This window comes from Rhea americana, unplaced genomic scaffold, assembly GCF_003343005.1.
Source record: "Rhea americana isolate MKP2758 unplaced genomic scaffold, rheAme1 scaffold_126, whole genome shotgun sequence".
Lineage (NCBI taxonomy): Eukaryota > Metazoa > Chordata > Aves > Rheiformes > Rheidae > Rhea > Rhea americana.
In genome coordinates this window covers 1968710-1986595 of record NW_028185328.1, presented here as the reverse complement: position 1 = coordinate 1986595, position 17886 = coordinate 1968710, and the positions used below count along the sequence as shown (strand labels likewise).

The 17886-nt window shown below is 43.8% G+C and overlaps 1 protein-coding gene across 2 annotated transcripts in view; it reads right to left on the bottom strand.

The window, feature by feature from the left end:
• LSAMP (limbic system associated membrane protein) overlaps positions 1-17886 on the bottom strand; it is a 319948-nt gene that overhangs the window by 30613 nt on the left and 271449 nt on the right. For both annotated transcript variants that reach the window (XM_085326037.1, XM_085326038.1), the window contains exon 4: positions 109-243. In XM_085326037.1, coding sequence (XP_085182163.1) covers positions 109-243 — 135 coding nt within the window. The remainder of the gene's footprint in view (positions 1-108; positions 244-17886) is intronic.

Genomic DNA, 17886 nt, shown 5'->3' with positions numbered 1-17886 from the left:
CAGATCATGTTATATGAACTCGGAAAAGGCTTCTCCTTTTCCTGAAAGTCAGCCCTACCCATGAGCAAAGCTCTCCCCATTGACCCACTCCAGTTGCAATGTACTCACAGTTCACAGTGACTCGGACTTGCTTGACATCTGCTGAAGCAACCTCATTGGCAGCTTTGCATTCGTACTTGCCCGATTGCTCTCGTGTGATTCCTAGGATCTCCAGGTACTCTTCCTCACCTTCAAATTCTCTGCCTGGTAGGACAAAAATGCAGATGGTGGTTTGGTTAGGCACATAGATTTAGGGAGTCTTCTTTTTAATTCTATAGAAGAGCAAMCACAACAGGGGTTCTGCAAAAATAATGACAGCTATTTGGGGAGGTATTTGAAGTTACTTCAGYAGCCATATCAGCAGGAGGCTTGCATTTTATTTAATTAAGGAAAACTGAGGGTCTGAAAATCTGAAATCCATTCTGTATAAAAGTGGTACAAAAGTGTTTTATCCCACAGACTGTCCAGACCAGAGACAGAGAAGCAAAATCTCCACTACATGAGGCCAGAGTGAGTTCACTACTGTGGTAACTGAGTACCAAGGGGAGTTAGTCTGCTGATGGGCTGGTTCAGGAGTAGCTGGCAGATGTAGTGGCATATTCTAACAGCAATCTTTTGGCCACACAGAACTGTGAAYAATTTCTTTCTGCCTCTCAGAACAACAGCCACCCTGAAATACCATCGATCAGAACAAGCTGCAGTTAAACACAGCCAAACTGAGAGAAACAAAGTGTAATTTGACCCACGGAGACCAATAATCATTACAAACCTCTGATCTACTGAACATACAAAATGACACATTCAAACTGTGCTGCCTCTCTAACACAGTTTTGAAAGCAGTGACTTGAGCATCAGGGTTACAGCCAGGGACAGGAGTCAGGGGAGGTTTGTGGCCTTGCTTTTAATTCACTGTATGACCTTGGGTGAGTCACTCCATTGCTCTCCCTCTGTAAATTGTGGCTAATAACCCTGCTCCCCTCTCACCTACTGGTCAGAAAAAGGTGGAGAGGCTAATGTATGTAAAACACATTAGAACCTTCAGACGACAGGTGGTGGGGAAGCATAAAATATTAGTATTAGTGTATCTATGCTATTCCTTCAGAAACCAGACTGCAGCTTTTCCTGGGAAGACTATGAACTATGTTATCAGTACTGTGCTGGGAGATTCTTCCCTCCYCTGAGAGGGCTGCAAGCATTGCGCAGCAGCACAAGGCCCAGTTGCTTGCCTCTGCATATACAAAGAAACTGTCCCCCAATCCTTACAGGGTAAGGACCAAGTTTTCAAAAAAAGCTCAGCACACAAGGGCTCTCAATCAGACTTCTAAGACAGCAGTCCGATTTTCCAAAGAAACTCTCTGTCCAAAAGACATTTTCTGCTCAATRGGTGCTGATCACTTCTGAAATTCTATCCATTTCACGTAAGTGCTTAAGTTGTTTGATGGAGTTAAGATAGAATCTGTGAGGACTGCACAGCTGCCCTTGGCTCTGAGGGCCTGGGTAAAATCAGTAGTTAAGCCCTCTCTCTGGTGCWTAAGTTCCCATGGTGCTACCTGAAATGGCAACATTATCCCACAACACAGGCACAGGTTTGCTGTAGCATATTAGCCAGGTCAGGCTGGCCGCACACACTGGGGATGCCAGCTGTATGCATTTGCCTTCGGCATCAGAGACAGGGACTTCAAGAACTTTGAAATCTGCTGACAACTCTGTTCCTTACACAATCATTTTTGCCTTTTTTTTTCCTTCAGGCAATTTTCAGAACCATCCTTGGGGAAAACCATCCCCAGACATGGAAACTCGACATTAAAACAACACTGTACTATTATCATGCAAAGACAAGCCTTCTTTTTTTTTTTTTTTTTTTTTTTTCCCCAGGAGGACAAACCAGCAATTCCTTTTCCAACTTCTACCAGATGTTTGGGTGAGTCAAAATCTCATTGCTATGTCTAAAATTTGTAACTGCTTTGATGCAGATTTTCATATCCCCTAGCAGTCCGGCAAAGGGCCTTGCTGCATGCAGCAGTGTTTTTTACAAGGTAAGGACGCAAAGCTGCCTCCTGCTGTATACCCAATGCTCCCAGGATATTGTTCGCAACCTTTTGCTGTGCCCTGGATCTCAGGCTACAGGGAACACGGTGAGAGTCTGTGGAAAAAGAAGTAAGAGTTGGATTTTCACAGCCGCTCTTTATTGGTGTGAATCTGCACCCAAGAACAGGTTTGGGAATCTATTCTTCTTTCACTCTGGTGCGAGCAGAGTTCGAGAGCTTTACTATCCTTATTGTTCAAACAGTTTTCCTAGAGTGTGACTTGAATCTTCTTTGCTGCAATTTAAGGCCATTATTTTTGTCTTAGCCACTACAGACTTAAAGAACAAATCATTCTCTCCTTCTCAGCAATAGCCTTTTATCAACTTTAAATCAGTTATGTTCCTCCTTCAGCTGTCTTTTTTTTTTTTTTTTTTTTGATGAATAGCGCCAGGTCTTTCAACTTTTCTCCATAGATGAGGTTTTCCAGACCTTTGATCACTCTTGTTCTTTTGTTTTAGGCCTCTCTGACTAGTTCACTTTTTTCTGGAAGTGCAACTCCGCAAATTGAACACAAGATTTCAGATGAAGTCTTGCCATGACTGAACAGAAAGGAAAGGTTGCATCACAAGTTCTGCACTGTGCTGCAGTCTATACGGCCAATTCACTGTCGTTTTGCTATAGCATGATTCATATTTGGTTGGGATATGCTTTAATCCCCAGATCTTAATATAACATATTCTACTTGCTCAGAGTGCTTTTTGAAAATCTCAGCCACAACTGGAGCCTACAACTAGCAGTCCCCCTTCTTTTACACCAGCACTGTCAGCTGTAGGTCAGTCAGTTGACTGGAAAGTAATCAGACATCAAGGAAAGGCTTATAAAGAAAAGGTTAAAACATAATTTGCCTGTGCTTTGCAACTTGCTCTGCCATTCTGCCTTGTTTATACACAGGGTTCATTCCAAGTGGAACTTGCTTCTCCTGCARTTTGCCCTTGTCACAAGTCTGTCACTGTAATGAAAAGAGGGTTGAGGGTGACTTACCAGCTCTAATGGAGTGGCACCCTCATTAAGGGTGCTCTTAAGCCTGTCTGTCAGAGAACTGTATCAATGGGACTTCAGGGAAGTACCCTAAAAGGGTGTATACTTTCCTAAGGGAAGATATTTTTCAGCTCCTCCCTATGCATAGCCAAGCATTTAAAGTCTAAACTATGTACCATCTCCTGTACGGGGGGAGGGTCTTGAGCAGCTACATATAACCCTTGCCAGCTTCAAGTAGATGATGACTACTGGCTTGCCCAGTGGAGCTCTCTGGGGATGAACGAAATCAAGGACATTTGTTTTAAAGGGTATACCAAAGATATCAATAGGCCTATTCAGCCCCTAATTTTTCCCCTGCCCCAGGACACACATATGAGCATATCACTTCAGGAACCATTTCTGTGACRATCTCTTGCTAAAATAGTGGTAGTAGTTTTCTTGTCCCTGCACCAGTGATCTATGTTTCAACCCCAGGCAGCAGTATTTTGCTCTGCAAACTCAGTTACACTCATTTGCACGTCACACCCTTTTGCTTGCAACCCYGCCCCCTATAAAAGTGCACTAACTATTTCTAGAAAAAAAGAGCATTACTATAAAATTGAGGTGTCACAGTACAGTTCAGAGAGAGAAGAGATGTACCATGGTGTGTTAGAAAAATGTCAGGTTGTGATATCTTGCACAGAGCTGTAGAGATGTTTTCACTAATTCACCTTGGCAGCTAGATTAGGTGAGTCATATTAACTCTAACCTCTAAGGCAAGGGGGAGCGGGGGGAAAGCAGAATCAGATCTTTATACACAGAGCAAATTTACAAATGTTTCCAGTCAGGAGGCAGCTTTGGCAGGAGGCTGATGGTTGTCACTACACAGTTTATCAAAGTGAGAGGGGAGAAGGTTTGAACGATGCTCTTTGGTAGTGATAACAATGAACATATTCAATTAGGTGAGGGGATGGAATGCAAACTACTGGCAAGCAATCTACTCCATTCCTATTAACAGAAGACAGTTGCTTTAAGCATGTTATCCAGGGATGAAATACTGACCCTACTGCCAAACTTTCCTCACTGACGAGGACTGTCCTCTGGGTGTTTTTTTTCTGTGTGGTTGGTTAAGATGTTTTTCAGTGAGGGGCTTCCACGGTTTCCCTGACTCTCTTCACCCCAAAGCACCTCCCCCTATGACTTTAGATAATCTTCCTCCCAGTGGTGTTTTTGCCTTTCACAAGCTCATAGGTTGCTCGGTTTGTTGCTACAGTTGTGTTAAACACCATCTCTCCAAGAAGTAGTTCCTTAAGTCTGTCAAAGAAATCAGGCACAGGAGCTTTCTGTTCTGGAGGCTGGAGATGATAAAGCACAAGCCTAGGAAGCTTGGCAACCAGACCAGCAGGGAACAACTGGAGTGTGCCAGAAGCCTTCCACCGCTCTGAGTTGGTAGAGGGTTTTCGGCTCAGGGATCTGCAGCAGACAGCTTGGATGTGTGCAAGAGGAAGCTTCAACAAAGGCCCATTTGCCTCAGCCACGTTCCCCATCCCCTGGCTTTCCAATTGGACCCATTAAAGCAAATAATGAACCTGCACAGCCAACCTGCTCTAAAATGCTGACCTGCTGGCAAGAAGCCCCCTTTGAACCAAGCCTGTGCATGGGTATGCCTCATCTCCTTCTCCCCTTGGAACAGACATACCCTTGTATGACCCTGCACCCGTGTAGCCTCACTCCCACTCTGCCTCTCAACCCTTGTTGACATGCACATCTGCTTACACTCACGTATACGCTCTCACAGCCCGTTGTACGTGCAGAAACGCAGACTTACGTCTTCCCCATGTGTTTACAGGTCTTTGCCGCCTCTTTCCAAAGAGCAGCATAGCCCCTTGCACCACCACACCACCATCATTCTCTTCACAAAAGCTAAACTCTTCCTTTCGAGCAACAAAGCACACCCAAACAAAACCACACTTGTACTGCGTGCAGACAGCTCATTCAGCCAGCCAAGGAAACGGCAACACACTCAGACATGCACTCTTAACAAATAGGCCTTTCTCTTTATGGCCTAGTTCCTTAAATTTCCACAGGGGAAGTTGGTCCTCAGAGAAGGCAGCCATATTATGCTATGTCCTATGCTGTTTGTGCCTCAAACACTAGGCTCTTTCTTGTGTAGAAATTCCTTTAGCTCTTCTGTTTAATATTGCTGTGTGCTTAAACTAAACTGTGGTTCAGACCCACTGAAAGTATCTGTTTGCATTTGTTATGTGGAAAAGGAGATCAGATACTCTGCTTCTATGTTTGTTTTTCTTCCAAGCCTCTTTGTAGTTGTGAAGAGGGGAGAGCAGAAGGGGTTATGCATCCATGTTGGGCCCTCCTCTGCCTAAAAAAAATTGCAAAGGAATAAAAAGACTGCAAATCGATAACTGCCATCTGAAGGCTTTTTTGTGTGTGGCAACTTCCAATGCTGAACTGCATTTTTTTCTTCTCTCTGTGCTCTTCATTTATTGTCTAAGGTCTTGCTCACCTAACTTTCTTCCTTCCCTCTGCACCTTACATTCCCTAGGAACAGACTTCTGACAGACAAAAACAACTAAGGGAGACTTTGACATCATTTTCTTGTTTTACCTCCAGCTGTTTTCTTTTTTTTTAATTCAAAACTTTGAAGGTTTTGTTTATATCAGCCTTCGTCTCCTCACCCACCACAGATTCCAATGAGCTTGGCATTTTCATCCGTCCCTTAGTTGAAGAGACTTGTTTTCAGTAAAGAGATCAGTGGAGAGCAGCAGATGGTGGATGAGTAAAGGGACAGCTAGTCCTATAAAGCCACAGGGAGGAGGGAAGGTAGAAAAACTAACAAGGCATGGGAAGCAGTGAAAATGAGGAAAGCTGAATTCTGAGAGAAAAATAGAGAAAAAGAAAGATAATGGAGGTGGGATGAGCAGATGGACTGAGGCTGGGAGAGAGAAATGGAAATAGAAAGCAAAATTCTTCAAAAATATGAGAAAAAGAAAAAACAGTGATCAGACACTGACAAAGAGAAATACACTGAGACAAARAGTGAGTGAGCAAGACAGCAGGAGAAACAGTGACAAATAGAGCAATGTACAGTGCAGAGAGATGCAAAGACTTCCCCTGTGTAAATGGAACTACGAAACAACTACTGCCAGAGGGATAGGAACAGAGGGGTCAAGTGTAGTAAGGCAATAATTACTCTGTTTAAGCAGCAAGGCACAGCAGGGTATTTATTGTTCAAGTTGGCCTCATGCCTTCCATATCCCTAGGTCTGTAGCTATTACACATAAACCAAAAAAACTAGTGCAGTGCCAGCGAGGGCTCTGGCCTGGCTCTGACTTTATGAATGGGAACGAGTCAGATCAGCAGGGAACACCCTGGCACAGTTTTCCCTGGCTTTCATAGGACCTTACTCATCAGTGACGGCATTTCCGCCTCAAAAACAGAGATGGCTGTGGTGCCTGCAGCCACAGCCTGCGCTGGAGGACATCCTGGCTGGGACGAACTGGGTGTCTGCTAGCGCAGCCAGGGTTAAGAAAGGTTGAAATTCCTCCTTTAAGACATTCATCAGTTTTCAGCGCTTCTGAAGGCCTCGACTACATTTCTGTCCTCTAACGAGTAGAAATTCAGGAGAAACACACCAGCSGTAAGCCCATCATGCACAACAGTGTTGCAGCTGAGAAAAGACACTGTTACAGCAATAACTTAACTGTTAAAGCTGCAAACACATTGTTATAAGGGACTTCACCTCTAAACCCACCGGTTTCTACTTCCTTGGGACATGGGGGACATGTGCTTGGCCTGTTGGCCTCACTGAATGTCCACTCCTGCTTTATACATATCCATAGWCAAGCGTTAAAGGTCATCATAGTCTCTCTCCCTCTCTCTYGCATGTACCCACAACCCTGAGTGTGGCACAGAGCATGTGTGCACTGCATCTGAGCAATTCATTAATTGCTGCATTCAAAATCTACATGTGCACACATGAAAAGAAAGGGTACTCCCTGCCCCCAAAACCCCAACCCTGCCTTAGGTCAAAATCTTGTGTTTGACCAGCGGTGAAGCATTTGTGAGAGGAGAGCATTCATTTCTGCTCTTTTGTTTCACCAGAAAGAGGAATTACATTCTATCTAAATTTGAGATACAATATAACTTCAAAAAGTGATTTTATGTCAAAGAAAGGCATATAATTTTCTATATCAATTTCTTTTTTAAAAAAACTTACTGAATTTGACCCTAATTTACTAACACTTTTTTTCATGAACACCAGCATTTTTTGATAGTTGAATTGTCCTCACACAAAACTGTCCATGATGCCAAATAAGTCATCTAATGCCACAGCTACAATATTACTCTCCCAAAATACTGCATGCTGAATGTGAGTTATGTCATGAATGTGCTAACAAACATGAAGCTGTAATTCTACTGCCAAGAAAATGACATATAACATGGACAAACTAATATTTGCACTGTTTCTGCATCCCCACATTTCTGGGCTCTAGCTTTTGGAAAGTACAACAAGATAAGGTAGAAGCTATCATCAGCTAGAAGAGTCTCTGACATGATACCAGATTCTTGAGTAAAATTGTACATAAGAAGGCAGAAGTAGGTAGTTCCTCAGAGCTGAGGCGACCATGTCAGAGCAGCTAATAGAAAGAAGGTTGAAAAACAAGTGGTCCAGCAAAGAAGTGGTCTCCCTGGAGCCCAGGCATACGGGTTACTTGATGTGCTCAAGGCAGCACACTGATCTCTTTCCCCTAACAGAGTGGTCAGCTCCACAGAGAGCTGTGCCCTCATCTTCCACTGACTAGGAAAAGTGAATAGGCCAGCACTTGCCTCAGGCAGGGGGAACAGCAGGGAGAAAAAAAAATCAGTTGGTGTTTTTTTCCCACTGTGTTAAGCATTGGAAGGTAATGCAACTCGAGAGCTGCTACAGGGGACTGGGCTCTCTTGTCTGTCATGAAAACCTAGGAAAGGCAATTAAAATACAACAGCAACCAGTCAGCTGTTACAGTCTCCTGTGATTCTGTCSGTTTGTTTGCTACCACTTGGCCTCATGTAGTCTCTTCCCTGTACATTCTCACATTTCGGACAAAGCAGTCATTCTATCATTATTATACAGGTTGAAGACACGTTCTTCTGTACAGATCCAAAGCCAAAGAAAGGACTAAGAAGAATAAGTTCCATTTCAGGCAAGTTCCACCAGAAGCATGACTGAACTATATCATTTCTGTCCTGCAAGTGAAAAGCAGGGATGGATTGCAATGTAGTCCATAGTTTAGTGCCATAAACACTAATGTCAGTCACAGATCTTAGGGAAACCTCACGTGATGATGCTCTCTGACCCAGGCAGTGCCAGTCTGTCAATCTAGGAACTATAGGGTTGGTCTGTGCCTGGTGGCATCTTTAAACAACCTTGTTATGTTACTTACAAGAGTCTTGTGTCTCTCTTAGAGCAAGACATGTTCAATATACTATTGTGTAAAAAATCAGGTGGTTTGTTTTTCTAGCMATCCATGAACATATTTTTTTGTTTTTAAATGTCATGAGTTGGTCTCCTTCTGCCTTATCTCCACTCACTCTTTTAGGGATGAAGAGGTAAGAATGAAACTAGAACTTTAGCCTAAATAAAAATTATAAAAAAATTAAAAAAAAAAAAGAAAATTCAGCTTAGCTGACAGAATTCCATCCATTTATATTTGTAAGCTGGAAGAAGGCTTGAGAAATTATAGACTTACTCAGATTTACTTGAAACTGGAAACAGCTGCACCTTAGAAAACTTACAAATTGCTGCGGCTGCTTTCACTGCAAGCACTTAATTGCTAGATCACACAGCCCCTGAACCTCCTGTGTGTTTGCAAGATGGCAATTTCTGTAGCTCATTCCTGTTTTCAGTGAGGCTAYTCTGAACACTGAGTTAACAACTCAAATGTAAAGACTGGGGATTTCCAAATCAGTTTGATTATTACCACTGATTTTTTACACAACTATAGTTTTCAACAGAGGAAACGAGGTCGAAGAGTTAAGCCACTTCTCAGCAACATTTACCCTTTCAAAAACATGTCAGTGTGTTGTGATGCCCAGTGCCAATATTTGTATAGGTAGATTACCTCCTTGAAAAATCATTTTGTTTGATTTTCTGTTGACCATTCTCCTTGCTGTAATGTTTCTCAATTAGAGCTAGCACAGTGACTGCCTGATACTATCTCCCAAATTTGCTACTGCTGGAAGAAGCACAGAGGTTATTCTCAAGGGGGCACAAAAAGGGATCAGGAGACGAGACTGGAGTGGCTGGATTTGAGGACTAAGGCACGAAGCAAGAGTAGATGCCAAGGCAAGGATCACAGAGGTTTCTGAGTGTGCTGGGGTAYGTTGAGAATACACTGTCTGGGCTCTCACACGCTGCAGGGACTTTTGATCAGTTTGGCTGGCTCCTGTGATATTATCATGTGAGGTATYGGCTGCTGATTCGTAGCGATATTGATCTGCTTGAATGATTGCTTCAGTCTAGGGTATTTAATTGCAATGCTATTAGACTCCTTTGCTTTCTAAAGACAAAAAATCTCTCAATTTGCATGGCACAAATTGCAAGGAAAGAGGAAGGGATTTATTTGCTCCTGACTCAGTGAGTTACTCAGTGAGTAATMTTACAATCGTTCAGGGTAGGCAAGCAATGAGAAAATAGAGGCTCTAATTTTGAGCTTTTTTAGCTCCCAGTCGCAACWCTTACAGTTGCAAGTACAGTTGTTGGTCATCAACACTACTGTAAATCCTGGCTATCAGGTATGGTCTCTCCATGAGGGATATGGGAAAAAAACAGGGTTCACCAGAAAGGGAGAAGAAAGACAATGATGAGTAAAAGAAAGTTTCAAACAAACTTCCTGATATTTCCCTGGTTACACTGTAAGTTTAGGAGCAGCTCTAAGAATGAATCACAAAGGCATTTCATCACCTTCCTCGCAATTCCTTTATGCTTTTTCTTGTTATAGTGCTTACAGAAAACAACTGTAACACTGCCAGTATGTGAAGACCACGGCTAAACACGCTGATCAAAGTGTCTCACTGGGTTCTCCCTCTCTGTATTCACCTGTTACTGACATGGACAAGAATCTACTTCTCTCTCCCTTCCCTTCCTCCCTCCTCAAATGCATTTGGATAGAGCAAAAGTGTGACAGAGGCAAGTGTCTTGTTTTGCCATGAGTGCTGGCAACAGGAACCCAAAGGAACTGACCTGAGAAAGCATGAAATGCAATCAATTTTATTTTGAGGAAACTATTGTTCCTTTCTGCTAAGTTTCATTAGAAATTCAGGAGTTTCATTAGAGTGCCTTTGCAACTGCACACTTGTGGAAATTTTACCAGAACTAAAATAGCAGTTGTTCTAGTTAAGCCAACACAGAGCAGACCRCCTTCATCACTGGCATGATTTCCTCTTCCTTGAGGAGAGAGAGGAGGCGGAATCACAACTGATGAGAGTGGAGGAAGGGGTGCTGAGTCCATTTAAATGCTCTCAGTTACTCAATTTAGAGCATAGAGGGAAGTCTTTCACTGCTGTAAGGATTAAAGTAAGCTTCTGATCAYGTATTTTATTAAATGGTTATATAATGATTAATGCTTGAGAGCAGGGTTTCCAGAAGCCACTAAATGCTTTAACAGGACAAGACCCAGTGGCTTTCATTGGCATTTGTGCTTGTGAGTCACTCAGGTACACTGGAAAATCTCACCTTTAATCCTTTATTCAAATCAGTTCCTCATTTACTCCATCAGCATGACCTTGTAGGGCTATGTGGAAGAAACTATGGGCAGGGGTGAAAACCATCAGACCTCTGGGGAGATGGTCTGTATTTCCTCAACCTTGRATGGAGGAAAGAGGGGCAGGGAGCCAACAGGCCTGAGTGAGAAATCCATCAGCTGAAGAGCAGTACCAAGACATCAAGGACACCTGAGGAAATAACAGCATGCTAATTCCTTTCCTAACTCTCTCAAAGCCTGCTACATGGAGGCACATCCATCCCTGAGATGAAGAGTGCCGGTATACCTGGTAGAAATGCTGCTGGCAAGATAGGAGGCCAGTGGGCCAAAGCTTAATAGGAAAACAGCAGTGATTTGTCTCCACCACTATTTATGTTTCAAGCACATGACAGGCTGTCAGTGGAAGTGAGTGCTGCTAAATTTACTGCTTCTCAGATCTCTGCCACAGTTGCATACTTGACAAGTCACTTCATTTGAAAAGCTAGGTGTTGGGTTGGACTTTCCTCTCCCATCCGCTTCTTCACTACAAGCCAAAAACCAGCTGTCTTTACACTTAAACTTTTCCCCTTGGGAGCTATATTATCAGGGTGTGAGTGAGCTTAGACAAAAGGAACATTGCTGGCATATTTGGTTTTAACCCTGATACATGCTGGTTTTGCTCTGGTCCACTTGACCGCAGACGTACATCTGACAGGACATGCACATTGCTGAGCTGAACTAATAACAGCTTGGTTACAGGGCTGGTCATCAGGAAAAGGAGAAGGCGAGACTATGGTAAGCCTAGGCGAGCACCAGCTGGGAGAGCGGGTGAGAGCTGACAGGCATAGTAAGGAGAGCAGTGTGAAAACTGGTGGGGATGTGAGAGGAAATGCAGGTGGGTGAAAGTGTATGTAGAAATTAGGCTCTGTGTGTGTGTGTATATATGAGCAGGGTGGAAAATTGCACGTGGAAGTGTGGGTGTTGTTAATATGACAACGTGCATGGGAGAAGGCAGGCAGGCGGGAAGAAAGGTGAGAGAATGAGCTGAAGGGCGTGCTGCCGTATCATGCAGGGACAGCAGAGCATGGAGCCCTACATCAAGTGAGAGCAAGTGTCCCTGTCACACTGAATGAGCAGATAAGAGATGAGGGGAATGAAGGGGGGGGGGAAGAATTCTTCTCTTTTTTGGTGGACCGTAACTCATAGAGTATCATTAGCCCTCACTGTCCCAAGTATTGCATTGTCCCTGCATCCACACAACTCCACACACACCTGTAATAAGATCTCCTTTGACAAACAGGACAAGGTAATAGACATAATTTCTAGCTGAAACACTTCTCAAAAACAACAGAAGGGGAGTGAGGCTGCCATGATGATGACACATGATGATGTGGGCCACAAGAAATTTCAGAAGCTTAGTGTCTGAACCTGGACAAATTCCCAGTGTTTGTCAGGCTCTACTGTACACCAGATGAGGAAAATGATCCATTTTAAAACCAAACAAACGAAATGGGGGTGAATCCTCTTCCATGGTAATAGCAGTAAGTTTTTCCTGTTCACATCTGGCTCAGGTCAGCATATAGTTCAGCCCTCCTGCGACACAGCTGCCTTGTAAGAGATCACCAAGTAGCACAGTGACAGTTAGCAAAGCCCGTGCTACTATCCTTTCATCTGCTCCTTGGCCTAAGCCTTCTACTCTTGACTTCCCTTTCTTCTCCATGGCTTTGGCCTAGGCTTTTCTTCTTATCCAGTATTTCCTTTGCTCTACCTGGGTGTTGCCCATGCTTTGGCAATGGAGCTGTTTCTAGAGCTGTTCACAGAGTGCTCTCTCAGCCAGCAACAAAGCTTCAGCCACAGCCTCAGCTAGCTCCTTAGGCAAGGGCCTATGGCCCCAGCAGTGGCAGTAAGAGAACAAATAAGAAAAAAAGCAGTGGGAGGCTCTTCTCAGTGCTAGTGCTGCACTCCAGACAAACTGGTGCCTTGATCCAAGTGGACACCACTCCCATGTCTGATGTAACCTCCTGCCAAGGCAAAGGAGGAGGTCTGACATACTTCCTCTTAACTTTTTTTCTAATTTATCCTCATACACCACAAACATCTTGTTAAGGAGCTCTGTCTTAGCTGTGCAGAAGTCACTCCCCAATTTACAAAGCTGTGCTGCTGGGCAGTACCATGTTTTCTCTAAGTTGTGGTTACTCCAGCTCTCCTTTTCCTCATGGATATCGAGGCACAATTTGTTAGGAATATGGTGTTATACCCTTCTCATCTAATCTCTCCTTTTCTCTTTTCTATGCACACTGGAGCTCTGCCTTCTTCCACACATATGCTTGTGATCTCATGCACAAGATCCTTCCATTTTGTTCTTTCATGTGCACACAGTAAATTATACACATYAATGCACACAAACCATATACCCCTAAACATACTGACTGCCATGCAGATGTGGGACATGGTCTCATTTTTTTCTTTCACATGTGTGTACCTTGATCTTAATTTCTCACCAGCTCCAGAGGAATCTGCTCCACTTGCTTTTCCAATGGTCTGGGCCAGAAGGCCTTGTTCTGCAACTGTGCTGTGTGGTTTCTATGATTAAATGTAGCATCTGCAGCTATATTAGCTAGACTAATAGTGACAAGTGCTATCAATCCTCATACTTCAGTGAATAAAGTGATCATCAGCTGGGGACAGAAATCTCCCCTTGTCTGTTATCACCATAATGTATAAACTGCATGCTTTATGTGGGTTTCATACTGCTGTATATACTAACCAAYGTTGCAAATGGGCCACTTCTCTTTCCTGGCAGATTAGAGTGTTGCAACACTGGATCATATTGACAGTAGGAATATTGACTAGCATCACAGTACGTAGATTCGAGTCACCTCTTCTTTATTGCAGCATCTTCTCCTCTTTATCAGCTTTGCTACTGGAAGCATCTGCAATAGCTTGTCAATACTTTGTCCTCATTCTGCTCATCTGTGGATACCTGTGATGGTGCGCTTTCCCCACCCCAGGGTGCTCTCTTCCCTACTTTCCCATTCCCCCACTCTACCCTCAACCTGACCTCTCACATAGAGAGGGCTTGAACARCACCTGGGCAGCAGCTAACGGAACATGCACCAACTAAAATCCAACTAGTATGCAAATATGACTATGAGTCAACCATCTTACCCTACAAATAGTGGGAGGGGGGCAGCCCCRGGCCCATTGAGTTCTCCTGTGCAGCAGCTGGCTGCACCATAGAATCTCCTCTTGGGCAGGGCTGCCTCTAAAGGTTACTAAGGAATCAAGAGATTACTTATCCATGACAGATCCTTGGTGAATGACTAATAGCATGCTAAACTTTGCAAACTTAGCTAAGTCATATCTCTGGTTGACTGTGCACTTAACTCTTAGATGTAAACCGTTGACCAAGTGTGGGACTAAGACTGGATTCAGCCACACTTAGGCTCCTCTGAGGAGAAGTTTAGAAAGCAATAGGGTCCATTCTGAACCTCATGACTCAACAGGAGGGTCTCCCTGACACTTTCATCTGACCCTGTCCTCCACGCAGTAAACAATCAAGTGAACCCTGCCATTGATCCTTGTTAAATCACTGTCTTATTTACGACTGAACTTTGTTAAATCACTATTTTACCACAATAAAAATATATTGTTGTTTTTCTCTTATGAGTGAAGTGCTTCTCTCCCCCTCTGCCCCTTGGAGCACATCATTCCACAGTCCATTGCGACAATACCAGTCACATTCAAAAAGACTGCCTCTTTAGAAACCTAAGAGCAACTGAGGGAAATGTACAGAGGTGGAGTTCATGAGTTAGAGAGTGGCAAATAGTTCTGGGTGTCTTCTACTCTTTCCTTGGCTCACTGCTTCCCAAGCAATGTAGTAGACATTTTTATGAGTGGCTCATCCAAGGCTGTTCTAAATTTTAGAAGGGTAGGGGGTACAAACATGCTGTCCCATCTGGCCCTATGGCCCAGGAATCCATCCACAGCAAACATCCAGCCCAGTGGATTGATGTCCTCTGACACTTTTACTGCACAAAAGCCTCCACTTAGCCAATTGAATTCCATGTTATTACCTTTCCAATACCAGCATTCCTTCATGTGAATGCTCTGTGTAGGTGAGGACTCAGAGAAAAAAAGAAAATCTTGCAACTTCTGGCCAGAAGTTACTGAAATAATACAAAAAGTATGGTTTTCAAACCCCTCCCCCCAAACACTTATTTCCTTATTTCTCAGCTGCTATCAAAATTGCTGTCCTTGTATTTCTAAAAGTCCAGCATTCCAAATGGGATGCTGGGTTTGATTAAAACAACTTCCTGGCTTATAGGTTATGTCAGTATCCTGGTGGGATTTTATGCTACTAATCTCAGCAGTCTGCAATTTCAGAAGAGTTTAAGGTGGGGGGGAGGAATGTTAACTACATTAAAATGGCAAATTCAACCGCAGACTCTATTTTTTTTCACTGCTTCAGGAGCAGAATGTCCTGAGATAATTTTCAAGCAGTATGTGCTCGCATTTACAGGAGGATGTAAAGAGCAGGGAGGAGAGGGAAAGTGAAGAGAAGGAAAGAGTATGGAGAACAGCAGAAGAACTAGTAAGATGAGAAAAAAATAAAAAAAAACATAAAGAAGATAGTAGGAAAGACAGGAGATTTCTAGGAAAGGATAGAAAAGCAAACAGATAAGGAAATGAGACAGAGATTGTGAGATACAGGTAAGAAGTTGATTAAAAAGAAAAGTAAAGGGACATAGAGGGCTAGAGGAAGCAACCAGAGCCCTGAATCTAAGCAAGGTGAAGCACCATGGGAAAGCAATGAGGAAAATAGTCAGTGTTGGCTGGGAAAACAACTTACAGGGGGTTACTGAGGCCTGAGTCTTTCAGATGTTTTAGTATATTGATCTGCGCTAAACAATTTCACTGCTGCTAGCATGATCACTGAGGATCTCAGACATCTACATAGTATGTATACATGTATGGGATATGTAAGTAGGTAGGACAGTAGGAAGGTCCCCAGGACCTTCAACAGTGGGGGCAAGGGACAGAGTGGGAATCTTTGCCGCTTACACCTTTCCTACAAACAAGTCCTGGTCCTCATGCTGGCCAACATGACTCCTATGAGGCTTTGTGAGGAAAGAAACACTGTGGGGCCTCTCCAGCTGCTTGCCACTGGGGCCACTTGGAGTTCCAGTGCTCTCGCTCTTCTCTGGTGGGCAAAGGCTTCCTGTGTCACCGAACTGTGTCAACTTGCTGTGCAGCAGAGCTGGGCCCCTCATACGTGCATGAGAGGGAGCCCACCAGCGTGGATGCACCGGGAAGTGGCTCTCCCAGGGAATGGTGACTAAGTCTAGTCTGCAGGAGGCAAGAGTCTAGTCAGAACCCAACAAGAAAAATGGTCTGCCTTTGCCTTGCTGTTCTGTACTGTCCAGTACCTGCAGCTTGCCTGAAGAGGGTCTTATCTGCATATGCAGTGGGAAGCTGGCTGAGGTCTGCTCTGAAGGGAGGGGCTTTCCACAGTCAGATCTGGGGCAATCCCTATCTTTTCTATCCCCTCTCTTCTTTGAGCTAGGGGCACTGTAGGGAAGCAGGCTGGAGAGCTGGAGGAACAAGAGGGTGAAATATCTGTTCAAATATTTCTGCACTTAAACCAGATGCCTTCCTGAGCCCTTGCCAAGCAGATATTGGCTCAAACAGAATTATAACCCTCTGAATTTGACCCTTTTCTGAACATTTGTGTGTCCTGCTCCTGCCAACCTGCTGTGTTAACTCGTAAGTTAACATAAATGTTAACTCACTTGCCTAATGATTCGGGGATTTGACCACCTTACCTTGGAGCAGATAGTGAGGTGGAGACAGGAAGGTTTGCCTCTCTGTCTATGTTTCTGTTCACTCAGACATACATGAAAGTGGATAATTTCTGCATTAGCCCAAGGGCAAGCTTTGCTCTTTCGATTAAGGAAAAAAAAGAAAGAAAGAAAAGAAATTTAGGAGCACTCAGAGAGACAGAGATGGGTTGATGCTGGTAGAGTATTCTGCACTGCTGAGAGTCGTAAGGAATAAAATGGTCTTGTTTCCCTTTCTGGAAGAGAATCCCACTCCACACCTGCGCTGCAGTGCCCATAACCAGTCCTGTACCAGGAGGGGAAGCCTTAAGTTCAGGGTAGGACATCAGCTGTGGAGATGCTCCCTTCTCTGCTATTTGCACTGCAGCTATGAAGTGCTTACAGCATTTCCAACACAAGGACCAGAGTTCAGGTGATAGATTAAAGCTCAACTTAGGCAAGGGCCTTTCCAGGGAATGAGCCTGAAGAATTTCCTATTGAGTTTTCTCAGGAAAAATGTTGTCTAAGTTAGATTCAGACTAATAGCATAACACTTGTTCCTCTCTAAAAGCAGAAAACGCCCAAGGCATTTTTCTTGTGTTTTTGCAAAGACACTGATCACAAACCCGTACACAGCACCAGACTCTGGGTCCCTTCTGCAGGGAAAAGTCATTAAGCAAAATCATACGCATACACCCAGCAAAAAAGAAAGAAGATGAAAAAAAATCTGTGTTCCTTCTCCACAGTCACAGCTGTTTCATTCATGAGACAAGAAATTGTATTTCAAAGAGAATACAGGAGTTTTCCTCTTTGAGAAAGTTATTAACCAGAATTCGCAATAAACCTCCCTCCTTTTATATGCTCCTAAGCTGAGGGGCCCTGGTAGAGATTATACTGCATTCTGCAGGGCTCTGTCCTGCCAGAATGAACTCACAAGCCTCATACTTTACCATCCTAGAGGTCTGAGTCACCTCTCCTGCTTTTCAACCTGTCACGTCCCCCCCCCCTTCCCCCGCTGCCTCCAGTTTTTCTCCTTTTTTTTCTTTCCTCGGTTCATGTACCTCTTCTTTTTGCCTATTGCTTCTCCCTCTTGACTTTCTCCTGCCTCCTTTTATTTTATTCTAGCTATTCTAGCTTCCCACACTTTTCTTTTATCCTTCCACTTATATTTCTGGTAAAAGGGAAGGGAAGGGAAGGGAAGGGAAGGGAAGGGAAGGGAAGGGAAGGGAAGGGAAGGGAAGG